General features: G+C 35.2%; 1 protein-coding gene across 2 annotated transcripts in view; it reads left to right on the top strand.

Annotated features, from left to right (window-relative positions):
- LNPK (lunapark, ER junction formation factor) overlaps positions 1-15,474 on the top strand; it is an 86,263-nt gene extending 70,789 nt beyond the window's left edge. The window contains exons 10-14 of one of the 2 annotated variants that reach the window (XM_082630557.1): positions 3,264-3,369; positions 4,625-4,695; positions 5,606-5,776; positions 13,434-14,237; positions 14,469-15,474. In XM_082630557.1, coding sequence (XP_082486683.1) covers positions 3,264-3,369; positions 4,625-4,695; positions 5,606-5,776; positions 13,434-13,669 — 584 coding nt within the window. In that variant the 3' untranslated portion in view covers positions 13,670-14,237; positions 14,469-15,474. Of the gene's footprint in view, positions 1-3,263; positions 3,370-4,624; positions 4,696-5,605; positions 5,777-7,749; positions 7,833-13,433; positions 14,238-14,468 lie in introns of those variants that run through there. The other variant, XM_082630558.1, reaches the window with a different exon arrangement.
- The last annotated feature ends 7,050 nt before the right edge of the window (positions 15,475-22,524 follow it).

Genomic DNA, 22,524 nt, shown 5'->3' with positions numbered 1-22,524 from the left:
ATATTCTGTTCCTGTTGGGTAGAATGGCTATAAATGTCAATTAGGTCAAGTTGGTAGTAGATAGTATTGTATGTCATTAATGATTTTCTGTCTGTTTGTTCTGTGAATTATTGAGAGAATGCTGTTGAAATCTCTGACTATAATTGTGTCTTTGTTTCTTTTTGTAGTTCTGTTAGTTTTTGAAACTCTGTTATGATGCACATATATGTTTAGGATTATTATGTCTTCTTGATGAATTGACTCCTTGTCATTATGAAATTACCCTTTTTATCCCTGAGTATATTCTTTGCTCCAGAACCTACTCTGATTGCTATTAATACAAGTGCTCCAAGTTTCTTTTGATTAGTGTTAGTGTATTTATATATTTTTCCTGTTATTTACTTTTAACCTGTTTGTGCCTTTATATTTAAAATGGGGTTTTTGTAAGCAGCATCTATTGGGTCTTGCTTTTTTATCCATTCTGACGACCTTTGCCTTATAGTGAGGATGTTCAGGCCACATACATTTAATGTAATGATTAGTATGTTTAGGTTTGAGTTTAAATCTTTTATTGTGCTATTTTTTTTTCTATTTGTCCCATCTGTTCTGCTACCTTTCTCCTGTTCTCTGCCTTCTTGTGGGTTGAGTGTCTTTTATGATTCCATTTAATTTTTTTGGTTGCCTTATCAGCTATAGTGCTTTTTTGTTTTTGTTATTTTAGCAGGCGTTTTAGAGTTTGCAGTATGTATCTTTAAGTCGTCACAGTTCCCCTCAAGTGATATGATGCCACTTCTCACATAGTGTACGAATCTAACTACAGCGTACTTAGGTTTCTCTCCTTCTGGCCTCTGTGCTGTTGTTGCCATACATTTTGCTTATATATGTATTATAAACCCCAGAAGAAATTACAGATATCCCCACATTTTGAAAGTTCACTTTACACCACTTTGCTTTTATGAAAGACCTACATTAGTACCTGTTTCCACTAACTGAAAGAAATCGGAAGAGGGTTTTCACTTTTACAAAAAAAGGTGGAAAGCAAAAATAGCGTTTAGCGTTTGTTTTGCAGTGAGCTGTTATAGAGGCAGCGCACATCCTGAACAGCAAGAGTGGCACCGCCAAGCTCCTTCCCTGGGAACTACACTCAGCATCTCAGCATCAAGCCGCCATAGCTTTGAACTTTGTCTGTGAACATCTGTGTTTTATCTCAATTTATTTTGTGCATCCATTAGCAAGATGTATCCTAAGGTAATTGCTTCTTCACTTTATGCCATTTGGGCTTACAAAAGCTTTCATGGGAAATTTTGGACAGGAAGGGAAATCATGTATTACTTTTTCTTTAAGCCACTGATTATTTTTTAAAGTGATTTAAATAATAAATTTTATATATTTACCCACATGGTAACCATTTCAGGTACTCCTCTTTCTTTTGTGTAGATCCAGCTTTCTGTCTGATGTCATTTTTCTTCTGCCTGAAGGATTTCTTTTAACATTTCTTGTAGTACAGTTCTGCTAGTGATGAATTCTTTCAGTTTTGTATGTCCAAAAAAAGTCTTCATTTTGCCTTCATTTTTAAAAGATGTTTTCATTAATACAGAGTTCTAATTTGATAGTTTTTCTTTCAGAACTTTAAAGATACTGTTTCACTGTCTTCTGGCTTGCTTATATTCTGATGAGAAACCTGTCATTCTTATTTCTGTTTCTCTGTATATAATGTATCTTTTTCTGACTGCTTTTAAGATTTTCCCTCTATCACTGATTTTAAGCAGTTTGAGTATGCTGTGCCTTGGCACAATATTATTTATATTTCTTGTGCTTAGGGTTTGTTGATATTCTTGGGTCTGTGTGTTTGTTTACAGTTTTCATCCAATTTGGAAAATTTTTGTGCATTATTTCTTCAAATATATTTTTCTTTCCCTCTCTCTCCTCTTCTGAACTTCAGTTATATGTATACTAGGTGCTTGAGGTTGTTCCACAACTCACTGATGATTTGTTCATTTAAAAATCTTTTTAGACTTTGTGTTTCATTTTGTATGGTTTCTGTTGCTCTGCCTTCAAGTTTACTAATTTTTTTTTGTAATGTCCAAACTGCTATTCATTTCATCTGTGGATTTTTTAATCAAGATATTATAGCTTTCATCTGTAGAGATTCAATTTGGATCTTTTAAATTTTTTTCATGTCTACTTAACATATTAAATCTTTCCTCTGGATTCTCAAGCATATGGAATATAGTCATAATAAGTGTTTTAGTATATTTGTCTATTAATGCTGTCATCTTTGTCATTTCTGGGTCACTTTTGATTGATTTTTCTCATATGGGTTGTATTTTCCTGCTAATTTGCATGTCTAATAATTTTTTATCTGATGTCAGACATTGTAGATTTAACCTTATTGGGTGCAGGATGTTTTCATATTCCTATACAAAGCTCCTCTGAATACTTACCCAATGACCTGTGAGTTATGAAGTTTTCCACCCTGGCTGGTGGGAACATGTGATATTTTTGATCCCATGTGAGCACTGGTAGCTTTAGTATTTTGGGGCAGTTATTTCTCTGTCCTCAGGTAGTCTTCCTCATATGCATCCTGGGCAGATCTTTGGTGTTCTTGCTCTGTGCATTCTCTCCTCTCTGGTACTCCTTCCAGTGAACTCAACCTGTCTTGGCCTCCCCAGAGTTCCAGCTTTATCTCCTCAACTCAAGGAGACTGATGAACTTCACCTGGATTTACCCTGCCTGAGTTGCTACCTGGAAACTCTCTCCAGGCAACAGGTTGGGGGCAGTTGGCTGTTGGCAGTTGGCAGTAGGCTCATCTTATTTGCTTTTTGTCTTTCAGGGATCTTTATCCTACATTGCCTGATATCCAGTGTCTTTAAAACCATTGCATCACATATTTTACACAGTATTTTAGTTGTTTTAGGTGGGAAGATTAAATCTGACCCTGGTTATTCTATTGTGGTACAAAGTGGAAGTCCCCTAGTTTATTATTACATAAACTTTTAAGAGTCTGAGCATTTTAAAAATTAATTTGTACAGAACTCAACATAGCTTTATTCCTTAATAGATTATGTTCCTGGTTCTAATATAGCACATGTATAAATATATTTTTTGTAGTACAGTATTTTCAATGAAAATTTGAATACAGAGGTTAATAACAATATTATTTTTGTTTTGTTAAAATCATTTGAAAGTTCTGACAAGCATAGATAGTTTTTGGCAACTGAATTAAAGTTTAAATGTATTTTATACATATAAGTTATATATTTATTTATTTATTTATTTACTAGGTCTTCATCCTCCTGGTCCACCTTTAGCAAGACCTATTCTGCCCCGAGAACGAGGTGCTCTGGATAGAATTGTTGAATATTTAGTTGGTGATGGTCCACAGAACAGGTAATGTTTACTAGGGTGGTAGATAAATGAAAATGAAGAAAAGATTATTGGTTAGGGTATGTGTGTGTGCACTTGTACTAGATGTTCTACAACTTTGTGGTTCTTGTTTCCTGATTTTAGAATGTAATGGAGTATTTTATAGCCCTGCAAAAGAGTACATATTCAATTATTTTTTAGTAGTAGCTTAAAGTATCTAGATAAAACATTTAAAAATATATTATATATAACAGAAAAACTATTGTAACTCTGCTATGTTATAACCATACTATAAGGTAATTTTTAGAGAAACTGAATCATTTCATTGATTCTTCTGAACTTGAAGAGCATGTAAATAGTGAAAAGTTGGTAGGTTGTAAGAATGTGAGTACTGGACTTGACGGTGATAATTTTAATAACAGTGAGGACAATTTCATGTATTTGGCACTTACAGTTCCAAAATGTTTTTCCAGTTATTATCTTAATTGATCCTTATAATAACTCTAGGATTATAGGTACGATGTGAGCAGAGCAATTATTATAGTATAGACTTTTGAGTAATTCTTAGGATATTCTTAGAGTAGATATTTGACAAGGTTATTGGTTAATATTATCATTTTAATAAAGGGACTAGAATTTAATGTTAATGTAAAAAATTATATGTTATTCAAAACAGAGTATGTTGTTTGATAGGGCCAAGTATTTGTTAAGTACATATGCAGAGAACAGAAAGATTACATAAGTAGAAAATGCAGAAGATGTTTAAGTGTAACTGGGATAGATACAGGAATCATGATGTACAGAAATTAACCTTTGGACTGGACTAAACAAAATTAAATTCATTTCTTTACTACAAGACATCTCAGAGGTTTTAATAATACTGTGAATCTCTAAGAGGTTTCATCTTTTCCAGTGTTATCTGACCACAGATTTGGGGTCTGTCATCCCCAGGAATATATGTTAGAAAACATTAAAATTTAAGTGTTCTGTTATCAGATATGTTTCTGCTTACTTAGTAAGAATATTTTCATTTGAGTGTTTCTTAGTTTATTTTTAATTTGATGTATAAATCATATTTTAAAATAGTTGAAATTTTGACTGTTAGCATGTTTAAAGAGTATTGTTTATTGTTTTATAAGTAATATCTAATCTACTATGACACGTTTAGCTATATTAAATGCTATGTACTGTGTACTTTAGCTGTGATGGCTGAAATAGCCTCTCCCATGGGTTTTATCTCCATTTGTAACTGGTCTATTCATTTTTCCTTTTGGTGTAGGTATGCCCTTATATGTCAGCAGTGTTTTTCTCACAATGGCATGGCTTTGAAAGAAGAATTTGAATACATTGGTAAGAATTATTTGGCAGTTAGATTTAAATGTTTTAAATATTTCATTCTATGCCAATTCCCATGTAATGCCATTTTATTTTAGGTACTACTCTTTATATGTTGTTCAGGCATATTGTAGAACACAGAGCAAAGTAGGAAAGACAACTCAGGTTTTTTTCTTTGTACAGTATACAGTTGTTCTTTTTTTTTTTTTTTTTTTGCCATGCGGTACGGCATGTGAGATCTTAGTTCCCCGACCAGGGATCGAACCCACTTCCCCTGCATTGGAAGCATGGAGTCTTAACTACTGGACCGCCAGGGAAGTCTCTAGGCCAGTTGTTCTTAAACTTCACTGTACATCAGAATCGCATGAAGAGCTTTTAAAAATTGTGATGCCCAGGTCCCACCTACAAATAATCTGCTTTAATTGATCTGGGGTGGGGTCCAGGAATCAGCATTTTTTTAAAGCTCCTCATAATATTTTTATGTGCAGCTACAAGTACTTAAAAATATTGAACTAAATTAATTATGCTTCTCAAATATGACATACTACATTTTTTGGGTCAAGTGAGCAAAATTCTGGATTTTAAGATACCTAATGATTCCGGTGACTAGAAATGTAATTTCTGTAACACATTTAGATCATTATTAATATTGTTTTGCTATTAGTTAACCTGCTATGTAGCTTATCTTTTCTGCTTTAAATTGATATTATAATTTTAATAATAATTAGAGAGTATGCTTTAAAATAAACTTTGGTTAGAACACCTGCCATAATATTATTAAAATCACGAGTAATTTCACAAGGGCTAAGTAACTTTTGAAGGTTTCTTTGACTGCTTGTAAAAGTAATCTTGAGAGTTACTTGATTAGTCCTTAAAATTTCTTTGGTTTTATGATTTTTGTTTTGTTTTTTTTAACTCTCTGCAGCTTTTCGTTGTGCCTACTGTTTTTTCTTGAATCCTGCAAGAAAAACCAGACCCCAGGCTCCAAGACTTCCAGAGTTTAGTTTTGAGAAGGGGCAGACTTTGGAAGGCTCAAGCACAGTTGGTTCCTTGCCCTCGGGAAGTGTGATTTCATCAGAGAACCAGATCAGTGAAGGTATGAATATGTTAATTTTAAAGTTTTGTCTCTTAATAATGTTTTAGACAAGAATGGATCAGATTTTGCAGCATGCGTATATCAGCTGTTGTTCTGATACTGTGGCCTCCTGTGCAACTGGTATGATGTGTTTCAGTTTTTTTTTTTTTTTTTTTTTTTGCGGTATGCGGGCCTCTCACTGTTGTGGCCTCTCCCGTTGTGGAACACAGGCTCCAGATGCGCAGGCTTAGCGGCCATGGCTCACGGGCCTAGCCGCTCTGCGGCATGTGGGATCTTCCCGGACCGGGGCATGAACCCATGTCCCCTGCATCGGCAGGCGGACTCTCAACCAGTGCACCACCAGGGAAGCCCCTGATGTGTTTCAGTTTTAAAATACAGGTTATACTGTGTTAAGCAGCATCTAGAAATAGTTAGGTAAATATTATTTATGGAGTTACCTCTTTTTTTTTTTTTTTGCGGTACGCGGGCCTCTCACCGCCGTGGCCTCTCCCGCCGCGGAGCACAGGCTCCGGACGTGCAGGCCCAGCGGCCATGGCTCACGGGCGCAGATGCTCCACAGCACGTGGGATCCTCCCGGACCGGGGAACGAACCCGTGTCCCCTGCATCGGCAGGCGGACCCCCAACCACTGCGCCACCAAGGAAGCCCCTGGAGTTACCTCTTTTAATAACTGTTGGGAGATTTAACTAGTAATGTTTTCATGAAATTATTTTTCAATTTATTTAAATGAAGCAGTATAAGAATTATGAAACTACTACTCATGAGGGTAAATTTCTTATAAGCTTTGTAATTAACATTGATAAAAATAGGTTTGTGCCTACCATTTCAATGAATAGAAGTTACTCGAAAGCCGGAAACTTTGGAGTTGGAAAGTCAGCCTTACATTTTTTGGAAGACTGTGTTGATAGGACTGGTGTTCCTTTGAAACAAACAATTTATTGAGGTCCACAAGATTTAACACTGCTGATGAATGCCTTTGTTGTAAAACAACCTTATTTTAGAGAAACTGAAGTTATCAGGATTCATTGAGTTTTAGAACTTTTAATTCTGTTTTAGGAATTCTTGAGGAAGTTTCATGAAAAAATGGAAAAGATGAGATGGAAGATCTGACTATTAATTGCCAGCTATTTCTTGTTATTAATATTGGGTGAGGAGCTGCTTGTTAAGCAGCTCTGAATTATGAAGATTGCTAAAATGATGACAAAGGCCCTGATATTTTGGTGCTTTACCTGGTACAGAAAAAAAATCCATATGGGAAGTTTAGTTCACATAGTTTAAGTAGTAGTCAATATGCATCTTTTTAACTTCTTGAAATGATCAGCTACATATATTTGATTTCTTTATAAAATCACTGAGTAGTAGAAAAAGTGCTTAAACTGAGAATAATATATGAGGCAGTAAATTTTCATGTATCTAAAGTTTAGTATGAAACTTTGAGTATCTTTTTTTTTTTTTTTTTTAACTTCGAAGACTGAACCTAAAATATTTGTGTTGACTTGGGCTTGGCTTTTGGCTTACTAACAAATATCAAAGTGAATTTGAATACAGATAGCCATGACAAGAGGCCTCTGTACTTCCAACACTGAATCGGTGCATCCGTCTTCTCCAAGTCTGCAACATCGACTCCAAACACAATATCAGATTTTTTCTTTTGCTTAAGTCATGCTCTGAGCTGCATGCTGTCACATGCAAATCATCTGCTTTGCCATTGCAAGCCTCTTGGAACTGAAAATTAAAGAATTCCGTACTGAAGATGCCTAGAGGAAAAATTGGAGTACTTTCCATGAGTAACCTTGCTTATGAAAGCTAAAGTGAATATTTGAAAGCCAATAGTTGGGACAAAAGAAAAGAAAAAACAGCCAACAAAATAGATATCTTGATAATGAGTCCCATACTTTATATCTTCTGCTAAGGTCAAGATGCACAGTTAGCAAAACAACACCCAGCTATACCTTTCCTTCTCATCTAATCTAGGAGGAGCAATACCCCAGATGTCTCATTTTCTGTCAGAAATCTCTGGAATGAAGTCTAACTGGCTCAAAGTCAACCCTAATAAGGTAACGTTAATAGCTAAAGACACTGAGGCAGGGTCTGATAGTTCCACAGTGCTAGAAACTGAAGCGATTCCATTTGGTTAAGATAGTCTGTAGAGTAGTAGCTTCTTCATTCTTCTGTTTGGATTCAGCAAAATGGCTATTATGAGCACCTTTTTACTACTTTGGCTTTCCAGAAGACTGAAAATTTTTTTGAAGACTCCTGTCTCAACACTGTTGATATACAGTTACCAATTCCAAGCTGGATTCTATTAGTAAACGACAGGAAGTATTTCTGATGAACGGATGAAGCTGCATTCATTTGAATGCTGGTAGCATACCTTTATGATTAAATTGAACTATGAAGTAAGGAGCATATCATCTCAATCAGCTACTCTCTCTGCTGACAGCCAATGTGATTAACGGCTTAGATTGCTGATTTCTACACTTTTGACATAGAAACTTGAGGTCTGAAAGAAAAACTTTCCTGTTTTAATATTTATATTTTTTTAAAGTATTGAAATAGCTCCTTGAAATTGCATTACTGAATTTACAGATGGAACCAAAAGGTAACTTTCTTCCATCTGAATTTTTTTTCAAAAAATATTCCACAACCATTTATATAAATCTAGAGTTAATAGAAGAAACCTTTTTTTTTTTTTCAATTTATGATGCAAGACTTTGAAATTAAGTTTTGTCTTGATCCTGCTACTGGAAGATTTTGCGTTTAGGATGAGGCACAAGGCTTTTGAAATTTTTGGACCACTCTTTAGAACATCATATGAAACCTTGGAAAGTTTTCATCAAAGAAGGAGACCTAGAAGAAATTCCTCCCATTAATTGCTCATTTGAATTCCTAGTATTTTTTCTAGAACTGTGTATACAGATGCTTTGGTAATAGACTATCAGAGAAAGCAAGATATTAGGATTGTCATTTTATCTAAAAGCATACTAGATATGGTATGGCAAACTAATGAACTGGTTTTTGGTTCCTCGGTTTCTTTTACTGTGAAATGAATAGTACGGTAATATTTGAGTCTCTGTTAAGCTATGTTAAAGTGGGTTTATCAGTTTTGCTTTTTTTAAAAATGTATTTTCCAAAATAACTGATACATAGCATTCTTTTTGTTAGATATGGTAATAATTAGAGTACAAGGGTTCTACACTGTTAGTATTTTAGTAAAGTGATTTGGAGTTAGCATGTTTGAAAAATGTTAATATCGTTTTCATTGTTCAGTTATATTTGGCTAGATCATATGTAATTATTTTAGTAGAATATAGTTTTTATTCAACTGGCAATAACTTGCTAATAATAAAACTCGTGGCATCTAATCAGTACTATCAAAAATAGTGATATTTATATAAGGTGAAATTTATCTTGATCTGATTTCTGCTCTTCCTTTCTTTTAAGCAATATACTGTTACCATTAGCCTATGTTGAACTAGGGAAAATTCTATTTTTAGTATTGCTTATTATGATGCTCTAGGAAATTGAACTATTTGATAATATAAATTTTATTGAATTCTGTGTATTTATCAGATCAAAAAAACTTATACCTTTATTTATATTTAGCTATGTATAGCTTACTCAAGATGTAAACTTGCCTGTAGTATGGTTTTGCATGTTTGTTTTAGACATATAGATCTTTTAGCCTTTTGATTCCCTTTTCTAAAACACCTTCACCTAATAGTTTTACATTATTACTTAATAATGACATTCTAAAGTCTCATCTAATGGATTTGTTCACCAGTGGTAAATAATTACACAACATTCTGTGTGTTTAAGATAAGCTGTTTTCTCATAAGTGGTTATCATTTATTTGAATTTTGTTTGTTGAACCATTGAGTTGAGTTTTGGGATGAAATTCATGTCTTTGATCCTTAAGTATAAGTTGGCCATTTTTCTTAAGGCAGAAAAATCTTGCAAAAACTGTTTGTTTAAAATCTGTGGGTTCAAAGACAAATTGTCCATCTTAATTTAACAAATTTCCTTTGGGTAAGTTTTATGGTCTATGCATATAGCAGGTACTGATGTGTTAGCAAGGCAAAAAAAATTTTAAGTTATTGTAAAAAGGAATAAGAAGTAAGAATCTAAATCACTAAAATATGAGGGGTTTTGGAAGGTATAATCTAAACAGAATCATGTATTTTGCTGTGGAAGTTATGTGTTTCTTTTGGAGATATATGAAATTGTTTTGCTAGACTATTCTTTAATCTTCTTAGAAAGTTATCCTTTTAAGAGCTAGAATAAAAACCTAAAGGTAAGGTGATCTTCTTAGATGTTTTTGCATGTGTGTGGTTTACAGGTGAGGCAGTGGTATTCACTGTACAGTTAGACTCAGTTTTACGAGTTTGAGCTCTTGTCTAGCTGAACTGAAGCTTTGCCCAGACAAGTGGAAGCCAGTTGTTACAATTTTGTGGAAAAAGCTTCTCTCTCAAGGATATTGGGGTGGGAATTGGGCAGGGGTAGGAGTCAGGTAAGGAGCAAATCCCTTGGGTAATTTTTGTTTTATCACATTGTGATCTGTTGTTTTCTTGGCATTACAGATGTCAAATTATAAAATTTTCTTACAGATTGAATTAGGTCATTCATGTAACTTGCATCAATCTTAGTCTTAAACTGGTGCTGCACAGGGAGAGTAGGCCTGTTTTATTAGTGTGAACATGAAAGCTGGTTTCTCTTTTGGTATTTTATGCCCAAATATTGACATATACTGTAATGTATTTTATACCACCAAGCTATTTTAAACTTCACAGAAAAAATTCACTGTTTTTATTAGAATAGGCAAATGATACCCCCCCCACAGAAATAAAGTAAGTACTTCTGAAATATATTTAATAAACTTGTTATAAAGCTCTGTGGTTTAGTTATTAAACTGATATGTAATTAATTCTCTGTTAATCTTGCACACCTAGTTTACTTCAAGCTTATTGGGATGACCTCTCACAAAGTGGCATTGGCATCCAGACACTGAATATCTATGTCGTTTAGACTAGCTGATATCTGCATTATAGACACTATGACACATACCAAATTTTTGTAGTGTTAACTGCTATTAAAATTACTTTTCTAAAAATTAACCTGGGGGAAGAAAAGTAGTCATTACTAGGCTTTTTGATTGTTCTCCAGCCCTACTCATCATTTCACCAGTTTTTAGTCTTCTATATATTTTCTGAAATACAGTGCAGTATTGATGAGCAAGTTTTGTATATAATGCTATTTTCTAATTATGATAGCACGTGGTATTTCTTAGAATTCATCTCTATAGACATTAAAAAGTTAAGTATTAGGGCTTCCCTGGTGACGCAGTGGTTGAGAGTCCGCCTGCCAATGCAGGGGACACAGGTTCGTGCCCCGGTCCGGGAGGATCCCACATACCACAGAGCAGCTAGGCCCGTGAGCCATGGCCGCAGAGCCTACGCATCTGGAGCCTGTGCTCCGCAACGGGAGAGGTCACAGCAGTGAGAGGCCCGCGTAATGCAAAAAAAAAAAAAAAAAAAAAGTTAAGTATTATAGTTCTTCTCTTTGTATTAACTACTTCTTTAAGATCCCAGAATTTTTAAATTAAATTGGATTTGACTGGGGATGTATCTGTTTCTGAAAATAGTTACACCACAGAGCTTTAATACAATAAATCATGAACTTTGATACCTCTCCTGTTTTAAGTTTAGTACTGAGGCAATCTGTCAAACAGAATATCACAAACTATGTGGGCCTGTGTTCACCTAAGCACGTTTATTGATGAGTTGAGTCCTGAATTTTGAGCTTTTTTTTTTTTCATTTCATGTGACTTTATTGGAGGGCTTACTAAATTATAACCACTTGTAAAGTTCTTGGCAAGTAAGTTTTGCTCTATGGCCAGAGAGTTGTGGAAAAACGTGACTCTTAAAATTCTACTCTGGATAAATATGTGAAGGTAGAATTACAAATGGTTAGTGACTCCTGAAATTTTCCACTGAAGAGCTTGCTTGCCCTTATAGCAGAAATGATCTGTACATGTCCATAGAGTTTCATTTCACTTTCTGCTTTTTCTTTGAGCGCTGGAACATTCAAGTAACACAACTCAAATGACCTACTGCTTTTCTGCTTTGGATTTTTGTAAGATTCCAAGTGGTGCAGCAGTGCCATTTTAAGTTCCTTTTAAGATAAAACTAGCATTTTTGTGACGTGAACATTCCTCACTACTTTTTGTGAGCATGTGAAATTTTCATACAGTAAAACCTCATTAACTTGGATGTCCCTAACTATGCAATTTTGGCCTTTTGTTCTATATATAAAAAGAGAGAAAGAGATCGTAATTAATTCTGTAAACGAGTCTAAGATATCTTTTTTAAATATAATTTTTAAAATATTTTTCGACTCTTGGCATAGAGTGTGTGATATATAGATAATTTGTATTTATTAAAACTGATATGATAAAACCATGAATTTGTAAGACCTCCATGTCAATATGTGTGCATATAGCACATAATTTCTTTGCAGAACTATTAATTAATTTTATTTAGCAAAATTCTGGCCTGTACTATATAAGGAACAAAACTAGAACTTTTTACTAGTGTAGACTGACCTTTCCTCCAGATTTTTTGAATCATTAACATTTATAGTTTATTGCAAGGGATCTTCTGTGATGGTATGAAAATCGGCTTATTTGCTTAGCCGATGTAGTTTAACCATATTTCTTGTAACAATAATATTAGTTGCTGTTTATTACAAAAACAAAACAAAGAAACACCTCAAAGTTAGGTTTTTATCTTTGATTTGGAAATTGGGTGGCTCAAAGCTTTCTGCTCCTGTCATTCCCTTTCCTATCCCTTTCTATAAACTTTAAAGAATTAAAGTAGTTATTATTGTTATTATTAAATTATTATTAAGAGATTTGAATTTAATGAAACTCAGAAGAGAGTTTGAAGGGAGTAAGTTTTCAGGTAGGAACCAAGACCCTTACTTGGCCTCTGCTGTGGAGACAGGGGCAAAAGACCCTTCCCTTTCTCTCCCTAGCATTCAAGGTATGTAGCATATTCTGACCCAGAGGTTTAAATCCTGAGGACTTGTCTTGCAGAGGGATGAGGAAAGATTTGTCATGCCTTTGGAAAAGGTGGATCCAGACCTCCCCAGTCATGGATAATAGAGATGTAAATCAGTGTGGGAAATCACACCACATACACACACACAAAGGTACACATTTACACATTGGTCACAGCGTTGCCTGGACGCAAGGGAGACCAGTTCCTTCAGGGAACATAATCTGGGAGTTAATACATTTGCTGTTTTTGCTGGGCTGTTGTCTTATAGCACATAATTCTGTTGGGACTTTGATATATTTGGACATTCAACTTTCAAATCCATCTTGAAGTTCTTAAATATTATGAAAGTTCATATATTTCATGAACTATGGGTCTTTAGGTAAAAGTATGTTTATGGGTTTTTTACCCCCAATTTTTTTTCCTTCATTCATACCAATTCATATATGGTATGCTGTAGGGAGTTAAGTACATGTTTTTTAAGATTTTAAGGTTAATATTAGACCATTCTACTGTTTCTTAGTCCATGTTTGCATGTGCTTATCTTATTTAGTAGTTTTAACATTTGGGTATACCTAAAGTCTTGACTCTTTATCTTTTCAGAATCTTTAGAAGAACAAGATGTTCTAGATAACAGTACAGAGCAGACAGATGACAAAATACCGGATACAGAGGAGACAGACCCAGTGATTGAACAAGCATCTGGCACAGAGAAACCAGAGGAGAAGCAAGAAGAGACCGAGAATGAGGAAACCTCAATGAATAAAGCCAAATCAACAGTTCCCAGAGCTGATGCTATTCCTAATCCTGAACTAAGTGGAGAATCTTCGACAATGTAGTAAATGCTTCCACGTGCCTTCAACTGGATATTTGTAGTCTTGTTGATGTCAGTTATTGCTTTCTTAGGTGGTGCTTTCTTCTTTTTTTCCCCCTCTAAAGACATGCTTGATGTCATCTGAATTTCAGATTGCCTAGCTATTTCAATATGTCAAAGTTAGGTCTACTGGCTATTAAAATTAAAAGCAAGTGATATCAGTAAAGTAAAATCCTTTTTAATGTATAAAACCCACACTGTTTAGACAGCTTTTAGGTATTTTTTTCCATTCTAAATGTAAACAAATATGATAGCAGTTTTGTTTTTTATTTGTGACTTGTAAATACTATCCATTTTGACATAGGAAGAACTTTGGTTAGGAATAAGTTCTAATAGCATTTGTCTTAAGGAATGAAACTCGATTAGGATTTTTAATACTACATCATTAAAATGGATAGAATTTTAACTCTTGAGATATTTTCCAGGGGGTAAAATGTCTATTTAGGCATTTATATTAAGAGGTATGAAAGTTATTACAGTAACAATATAGGCATTGGTATGAATTCTCAGTAAGAATGCAGTCGAACAGTCAAGTGCAGTGTTACTTTTTTTTTTTTTTTTTTTTTTTTTTTTTTTTGCGGTACGCGGGCCTCACTGCTGTGGCCTCTCCCATTGCGGAGCACAGGCTCCAGACGCGCAGGCTCAGCGGCCATGGCTCACGGGCCCAGCCGCTCCGCGGCATGTGGGATCTTCCTGGACCGGGGCACGAACCCGCGTCCCCTGCATCGGCAGGCGGACTCTCAACCACTGCGCCACCAGAGAAGCCCCAGTGTTACTTTTGACGTCTCTTTTTTTGCACCTGGGCCAGAGGTACCTGATATATATAATTAGCTTATGTTTACATATTAACATATAGGAACTATCTCTGCACTTGACTGTACTTGAATTTTGAGCATTATTTATATTTGTAAAATAATGATGATATTATAAGTGAATTTTGTGCTCTATTGTGTATTTTGTTAAGGAAAATAAACATGACCTGGCAGCAGTTTCTTTTTGTTAAATACCTAGACTTCTTCAGACAGTATCTTGGTGGCTGACATGGCTACCTGAAAAGTCTTAGGAGGAAAAGCTCACAATTCAATAAATCAATAGATTCTGCTAAGAGCAAATTATGATCTTTTTATTCAGACTTGTTGCCTTTCAAATTCAGAGAAATAGTGACATTTAGAGGTTCTAATCAGAGGTTAGATTTTTCTGATTCATGAAATCCTTAGGCCATTTGTAGTTTTTAATTTTGAGAGACATAGTTTTGTGAGAATAGGCAGTTAATTATAGTAGTTCATTGGATTTAATATGTGTATTAAGGATTAACTGGGAAATTTTTTTGACCCAGAATAGTAATACTTGTACTTTAAGTACAGTGTTGTTATCTTTTCTTTCTTCCTTTTTTTTTTTTTTTTTTTTTTTTTTGCAGTGCGCGGGCCTCTCACTGTTGTGGCCTCTCCCATTGCGGAGCACAGGCTCCGGCCATGCAGGCCCAGCAGCCATGGCTCACAGGCCCAGTTGCTCCGCAGCATGTGGGATCCTCCCGGACCGGGGCATGAACCCGTGTCCCCTGCATTGGCAGGTGGACTCTCAACCACTGCGCCACCAGGGAAGCCCCTCTTTCTTCCTTTTATCTCTCTTCTCTATTATTAAAAAAAATTGAAATCAAGTTATGCCAAAGGGAGGAATATATAGGAATGGTGTATATGGCAAGTATTTCTAAGTTGTACACCGTTTGTTAAAAATTTAATAAAATACCATTTGTTATCGTTTAAAAATTCATCTTTATGATTTAATATCTTATATCTGATAGGTATTTTTAAGGAACCTAAATCTGTTAATAGTCTGAGGCATCATGGTATAGTGACCAGAGTTTTCAAGATTACAGGACTGAGCTTAAATTCCAGCTCTTCAGTCTTGGGCAAGTCAGCTGATTTCTCTGAGACTGTTTTTTCATCTATAAAATTGGAAGAATAATACCTACTTTTTCAGGTATGGGGACAATTAAAAATAATTTATGTAGTGTGCCTAGCTCACTGCCTGATAATTAATAGATATTAAGTAAATGGTAGCATTTTATACTATTGATATCCTTGTGAAATATGGAAGGTCTATAAGTTCTTCCTCTTGCAGATAAGGAAATGAAAAAACAATATGCACATATAATTCACCTGTTCAAAATCAAGCCAAAGTTTTCTGCATCAGCTCTTCTTTATCATATACATGTATATAAATGCATAGGTTAAGGAAATAGGGACCTGAAACTGTGGAATATAATACTACAGAATATAGACACTCTCTTTTTTTTTTTTTTGATGAAGCCCATCTGACCTTTTGTGCGTTATTGGCCCATAACACTTTAGTAACACCTTGCTGAGTCTTCTTGTTATAAAACATTCAAATTCTGATGTACATTACTGGAAAATGAGGAGTACCTCAGAGAAATATAATTTAATGATAGAATTAAGCAGATATTATGAGAAGTATCTATGGAAGAAGGTTAAAAGGTTAAAAGGTAAATTAATGCAATGGGTAACATACTGTAATCATATAGTACCCTTTAAAATAGAAAAGTTTATCCTGACATTGTAATAAACAGCTAATGGTTGAAATAGTGGTAAAATTTCCTATTTCTGATTATTAAGACCAGTATAAATGAGGAAAAGCAAACTAATAAGTGCCGTTAGTTAGAGTGATCTTAACTTCCCTACTTACTAATGCTCAACAGGTCATCATCTAAATTTTTCCCACTATACCCTCAGCATAATCTACAGTCATGACCTGGCTTCTCTCTCCTTGGCTCTTCCACCATTATGCTGCAGTCTCAGGGCCTCTTTCAGTTCTCTGACCAAGCTAAACCCTTTCCCATCTTAGGTCTCAGCTTAAATGTTCTTTCTTCAGAGAGATGCCCTCCCAAGCTCCGCATCTAAAGCTGGCCTCTGCCTTTTACTCTGTCATGTTACTTTATTATCATAATGTGTAAGTATTTTATCTGTTTACTAGTTTACTGTGTCTCTTCAAGACTTAGAGTCTGTGTGTGCAGGACTCTTGTCTTATTTACCTCTGTTTCTCCAGGGCCTAGCACAATGTTTGACACATTTATTATGTGAATAAATAACTTTGTTGCTAAATCCAGTGAAAACTCTCAGTCCTTAACTTATTCCACTGCTTGGCAGTATTGACGCTGTTGAGTACTTCCTTTAGTTTGAAACACTTTTTTTCTTTTGGCTTTTGACTTCTCACACTATTGTTCTTATTCCTCTGGCCCCTTTCTCTCAGTGTCCTTTGCAGGTTTCTCTTCCCCTGCCCATCCTTTAAATGTTGGTGTTTCATACTTTATACCTTGTCAGCATTTCTTCACTCTATGTATTCTCTCTCTAGAGGTTCTGGTCAGCCCCAGTGGATTTAATTACCATCTGTCTCTCCCATTCTCAGATCTTCACCCTTGATCTGTTTCCTTCACTTTAGAGCGATATATTCACATGCCTGTTGGAATGTCTTTCTCAATCAATTTATTAAAAAATGAACACTTCAGACTTTCTGTTTCTCATCTCATCAAATAGTGCCACTACTCAAGCCAGAAACTAGAATCTGTTCACTCATTCCTTTACCCTTTTTCCTGTACCTTAACTGTCAATTCCTGTATCCTAAACATCTTTCAGTTATATTCTCATTTCTCTATCCCATTAACATTACTTAATTATAGTAAACATTTGCATTCTAACTATGTGCCAGTCAACCTGCCAACTGTTGTATGAGTATTATTTTATTGGTTCTTTGGCAAGAATCCTGTGAGGATTTTTTCCTCTGGATTATAGATGAGAAAACAGGTATAGGGAGTAAGCAGCTTGGTAAGTGGAAAATCTGGGGTTTGAATGCAGGCAAATGACTTCAGAAGTCTTACTTCTTATTACTGTTGTACTGCCTTCTAATTCAAGCCTCCTTCATCTCAAAACTGTCACTTAACTGGTTTTCTCGTCTCCAGTCTTGCCCACAGCTATCTATTCTGTGCACTGTAGCCTGAAAGAGTTTTCACAATTGGAAAACAAATCATGTCATACAATTGCTTAAACCCTATAATTATTTCTAATCGTTCTTGGAATGGAGTCCAGACTTACCCATATGGCCCACAAAGCCTGTGTAACTTTGCTCCTAGTTAACTCTGGCATTTCTCACCACAGCTACTGCCACTGTTCCTCTCCCCTTGTTCCCCCACACTTTTAATGTAGCTATACCGTTTTCTGTGGTTTGCATATGCAGTGTTTCTTTCTCTAATCCCCCAGTCTCCTGGTACTCTTTCTCTGCCTGGGGTATCTTTCCACTCACATAGGTATGGGGACACTCAGTAAGTAGTTGTTGAATTCAATTGAAATAGTTCCAGTTAGAACCCAGGTTTAGAAATTTTGCTAATTATTGTTATTAAGCTTTTGCCCTTTATTCTTATAATTGGTCTTTCTCATTGTATGCATTAGACACAATCACTATTGTTTGGTGAACATAATTGAATCAGAAGAGCTACCGTTTCATGAGGTGGGGGGAAGATTCTAATTATATAATGATTTTTTCATTAAATATTGTATGCTAAGTGTTGGAAATACTAAATGACTTACACAAAGTCATAGGGAGAGCTAGCACCTGAGCCAAGTCAGAACTCAGATGTCAGCTCTTAATGTAGGATGCTTTATATTAAACCACCATTTTTATACATTTTACACACCATTTATATACAATCAATATTGGTGTTAGAGATTAAGATTATTTAAAATATATAACATGTTTACTTCTATTTCCAGCTGACAGTAACTACTTAACTATCTTAAAACTTTTTCCTTATTTTTTTTCTTATGCCACTTTACAGTATTACTCTACAGTATTACCTGTTGGCTTGTGTGCAGATCAGTTAGCGGAAGGGTCGAAGAATGAGGATAATTTATGGAATTATGGTAGCTATTTTGAAACAATTATGGAGAACAGAGCTGCTTTAGAAAATTGAAAGAAAAATAATGTGGTAAGTCATCTAGTATAACTTCAGTTCATTGTAAAAATTATAGAAGGGATTTAGATATAGTTTATGAACTCCCAAAGAGCTATTAAAAATAATAAAAGTACTTATGTAAAGATAGACCAAGATAGAGATAGTTGTGAATCAATGATCTGCTAAATCTTAAAATTTGTAATTTGACTTGTTTCAAAGTTATTAAAGACCTAAACATATTAACTCTACCAAGTTAATAAGTAAAATGTGGACATAAAACAAACAGATTTTGTGTTGTTGCTGTAACTGCAAACAATTTTAATACAAGAAACTAGTGTCTTATTTTTATAACAGTTCAGTGATAGAGCTTCAGTTTCTGTCTTGATTAAAACCAGTTGAGATAATCACACAACAACATGGTCAGCTGAAGAGGAACAGCTGCTAAAAAACAGGAGCCCCGGGCTTCCCTGGTGGCTCAGTGGTTGAGAGTCCGCCTGCCGATGCAGGGGACATGGGTTCGTGCCCAGGTCCGGGAGGATCCCACATAGCGCAGAGCGGCTGGGCCCGTGAGCCATGGCCGCTGAGCCTGCGCGTCCGGAGCCTGTGCTCCGCAACGGGAGAGGGCACAAAAGTGAGAGGCCCGCGTACCGCAAAAAAAAAAAAAAAAAAAAAACAGGAGCCCCAGTCAGTCTCTGTTCATGGTCACTTGGTCAGTTGACTTTATTATGCATAAAAAAAGATGGAAGCCAATGAGACTGGTTAACAAGTTTGCTGGGGACCTCCTTTAAAGTGTTTGATTAATGTCCACAGATTCAGGCTCTGAGTTTGGAAAGATAAACATATAAATATAGAAAAGTACATTTATGAGAATATAATCATAATAAAAATTGAAATGAGTACAGAATTAAACCTTATTAAATTGTATCAATCCATAAACTATTTGTCTAATTTCTTTCCTCCTCAGAAACTAATCTACATTTTCTACTTTAATACTATTTAAAAATTCCTTTAAAAAATTGTTGCATTTATTGGATAGTAGATATCCCTCCAGTTACCTTTATCAGTTTGCCTTTGTATGAAACTTAGATTCCATTTAATTTCCCATTCTTTCTCCTTCAAAGGTCCTGTTATATGTAGTTTAATTTATACTACTCATGTAGTTTTAGGAGAAGAAGATACTATCCACTTATATAGTTCTGTATTATTTGATGTTTTTTAAAACCTAGAGTTTCTGCTTTATGCATTTTTCTCTTTTTAAAAAGATAGTTATGCCTTCCTTTTTTCTTTGGCAGCACAACTGATAGAATCTGGAAGCACTCTGAGAAGATTAAAAAGAGTTCTCAAAAATCTCCCTCATAAATTAGTTTTTTAAGTTCTTATTCCAGGATTGTATGAGAATAGGCCAAATCTTCAACTGCTAAAGACTTTTACCAGATCCCTGGCACTTGATTTAGGAAAACTGGGAAAAATCATTTATTTTTGTGGAAATAAATATTTCTATCTTAGTCTGATTTTGAAGGATAAAGAAAGTGGGGAATTAAATGAACATTTTTTTGAATACCTATTCTTGGTCAGGCACTGTGCTCTGGGTACTTTCATATACGTTCCCTTACCATCCGTGTGAGACTATGAGCTATGTGAGAGGATGCAATCCTGTCAAGCAGGGATTAAACTAATTTCCCAGGATCACTTAGTTTATGGATATTTTAAATGGAACTGGAACCTGGGATCTTGAAGTCCTGTCCTTTTCACTACTACCTATGAGCCCTCCTACTTCTTTTTCTTTGGTAGCTGAAAGAAATAGACCCAGGCTCCTGGGTTTCTCATTTTTGTGATAACTCAGTTGTTACTTCTTCAGGGCAATCTTCTCTTAGCCTAACACTTGTCAGACTTTCCACTCACACACACTCTCCCCTTGAAATTCTTTCATAATATTATCTTTTGCACCAGACTATGAACTCCTTGAAGGCAAGGACACGTCTGGTTTTGCTTATTATATTCCTAGTGCCTGGCGTATAGAAGAGATAATAAATTATCTGTTGCATGGTAGTATGTGTGCATGTACACACACGCACAATGGGAAGTGCCACTGCAGTCTTAATGCAGATTTTATAGTGTGAAGAATTTTGCAAATCTCAAATTATTTGAATTATTGAGAAGGGAAAGGGCCAGAAAGCTTGTTTCTCACAATTTAGGAAAATTCCAATGGACACTTTTGTCTTTTTTTTTTTTTTAATACATTGTCCACATTGCTGTTGGGGTTTTCTAAAACACAGACTTTAAAAATTATTGTAAGGCTCCTTTGTGTATGGCCAACTCCTTAGGTGGCTTGTAAGCATGCCTTCAGAATCTAACTCACTTTTCCGGCCTCGTCTCCCACTATTTTCCCTCGCACTCTGACCACAGATGAGTCTTTCATACCCCTGAGAGGTGCCCTGCACTGATCTTGCATGACGCTACTCTTATCAACTCTCATTTCTTTAAGAACTAACTCTGTCTGTAATCTGAGTGATTTCCTCAGCCTTCCTAAGCAGTCACTTGCCTTTTGTTCCCATTGTACTTTATATACCAGGTGTAACTTGTAGTCTCCTGATGTTTGCCTCCCTCATTTGATTGTAATTTACAATCATTTGGTTGTAAACACTGAAGAAAGGCCATGTTTCTCAGTTTTTATTTTCTCACTTTTTTTCTCTTCCAACAAAACAGCACAAATTAAAACAAAACTAAAACCTGGCATGTTTAGAGAGTGGATTTCTATAAGAGATAGACCTGAGTTGATCAGCACTAGAGGTTGGTGTGCTACTTCCATCTGAAACTCCTACAAATACAGTAATTGGGGCTAGAAAGTGAGAAGGACTGGCTCAAGATATAAGAAAATGGAAACTGGGAGCACACTGAGGGTGGGAAGGATTCATTTGTTTTGAATTCTTAATGCCTGATATAGATGCTCAATAACTGAATGAACAGACCTGGAGAAGGCCTAAGAACTGGTGTGCTGGGGGGGACCACAGTGTCAGAGCTCTTCCTTGACTCATGTGAGTCCATTATTTGGGTATGATTTCTAAATTGTATGTATAATTTGTGTTCTTTAGCAAACTCCCATTCTTGAAGATTCCTATACTCCCCCCACCCCTGATCCCATATTTTACTTACCTGTGGAATGGGGTTTTTAAAAATACCTTGTTTTTATGTTTATTTTTATTCATTATCTCATTTCTGACTATTTAATGTTGCAACTGACATTAAGTTAGGAATTTTCTGGATTAAGTTTCTGCTTTTTGGACATTGGTGGAGCTTGGACACACACACGCACACACACACATGCACTCTCTATATATACATATATATATAATTTAAGAATATTTCCTCTTTCAATATATAAGGTATAGGAATTCAGACCTAAAAATTGAGTACTTTCCTCAAAAAAATCATTAAAGGCAAAGTTTGCAGTACATGGCAAGTATAATTAAAACTTGCATTAGTGTGGTATATTTTATGAATTATAGTCAGCTATGTTATTTTTTTCTGAAAATGAGAAAGGCTACTTGTGCCTTATTGTCTATAGCAAGAATTCTAAAGGCTTGGCCTACCTGCCAAGAGTTGACATATTTTATTAAATTATAGTGGTATGCTTAAAAAAAAACCTTTTCCTAGGAACAAGAAGGAGTCAAATTTTGGAGTGAATTTGTATTCTCAATTATGAGTGTTCATACAGCCAAAGAATACATGAGTTTTCAGTATAGAATGTTGTGGATTTTATAAAATAACCTGAGAATTGGCTGAAATAAAATTGATATGCTTGAAACATGTTTTAGGTGGACGTTGTGTATTCTTTTCAGATTTTTTTTTCTTTTGGT

This window comes from Mesoplodon mirus (assembly GCF_964341445.2).
Source record: "Mesoplodon mirus genome assembly, chromosome: 8".
NCBI classification, from domain to species: domain Eukaryota; kingdom Metazoa; phylum Chordata; class Mammalia; order Artiodactyla; family Ziphiidae; genus Mesoplodon; species Mesoplodon mirus.
This window is presented reverse-complemented; position numbering and strand designations above follow the sequence as displayed.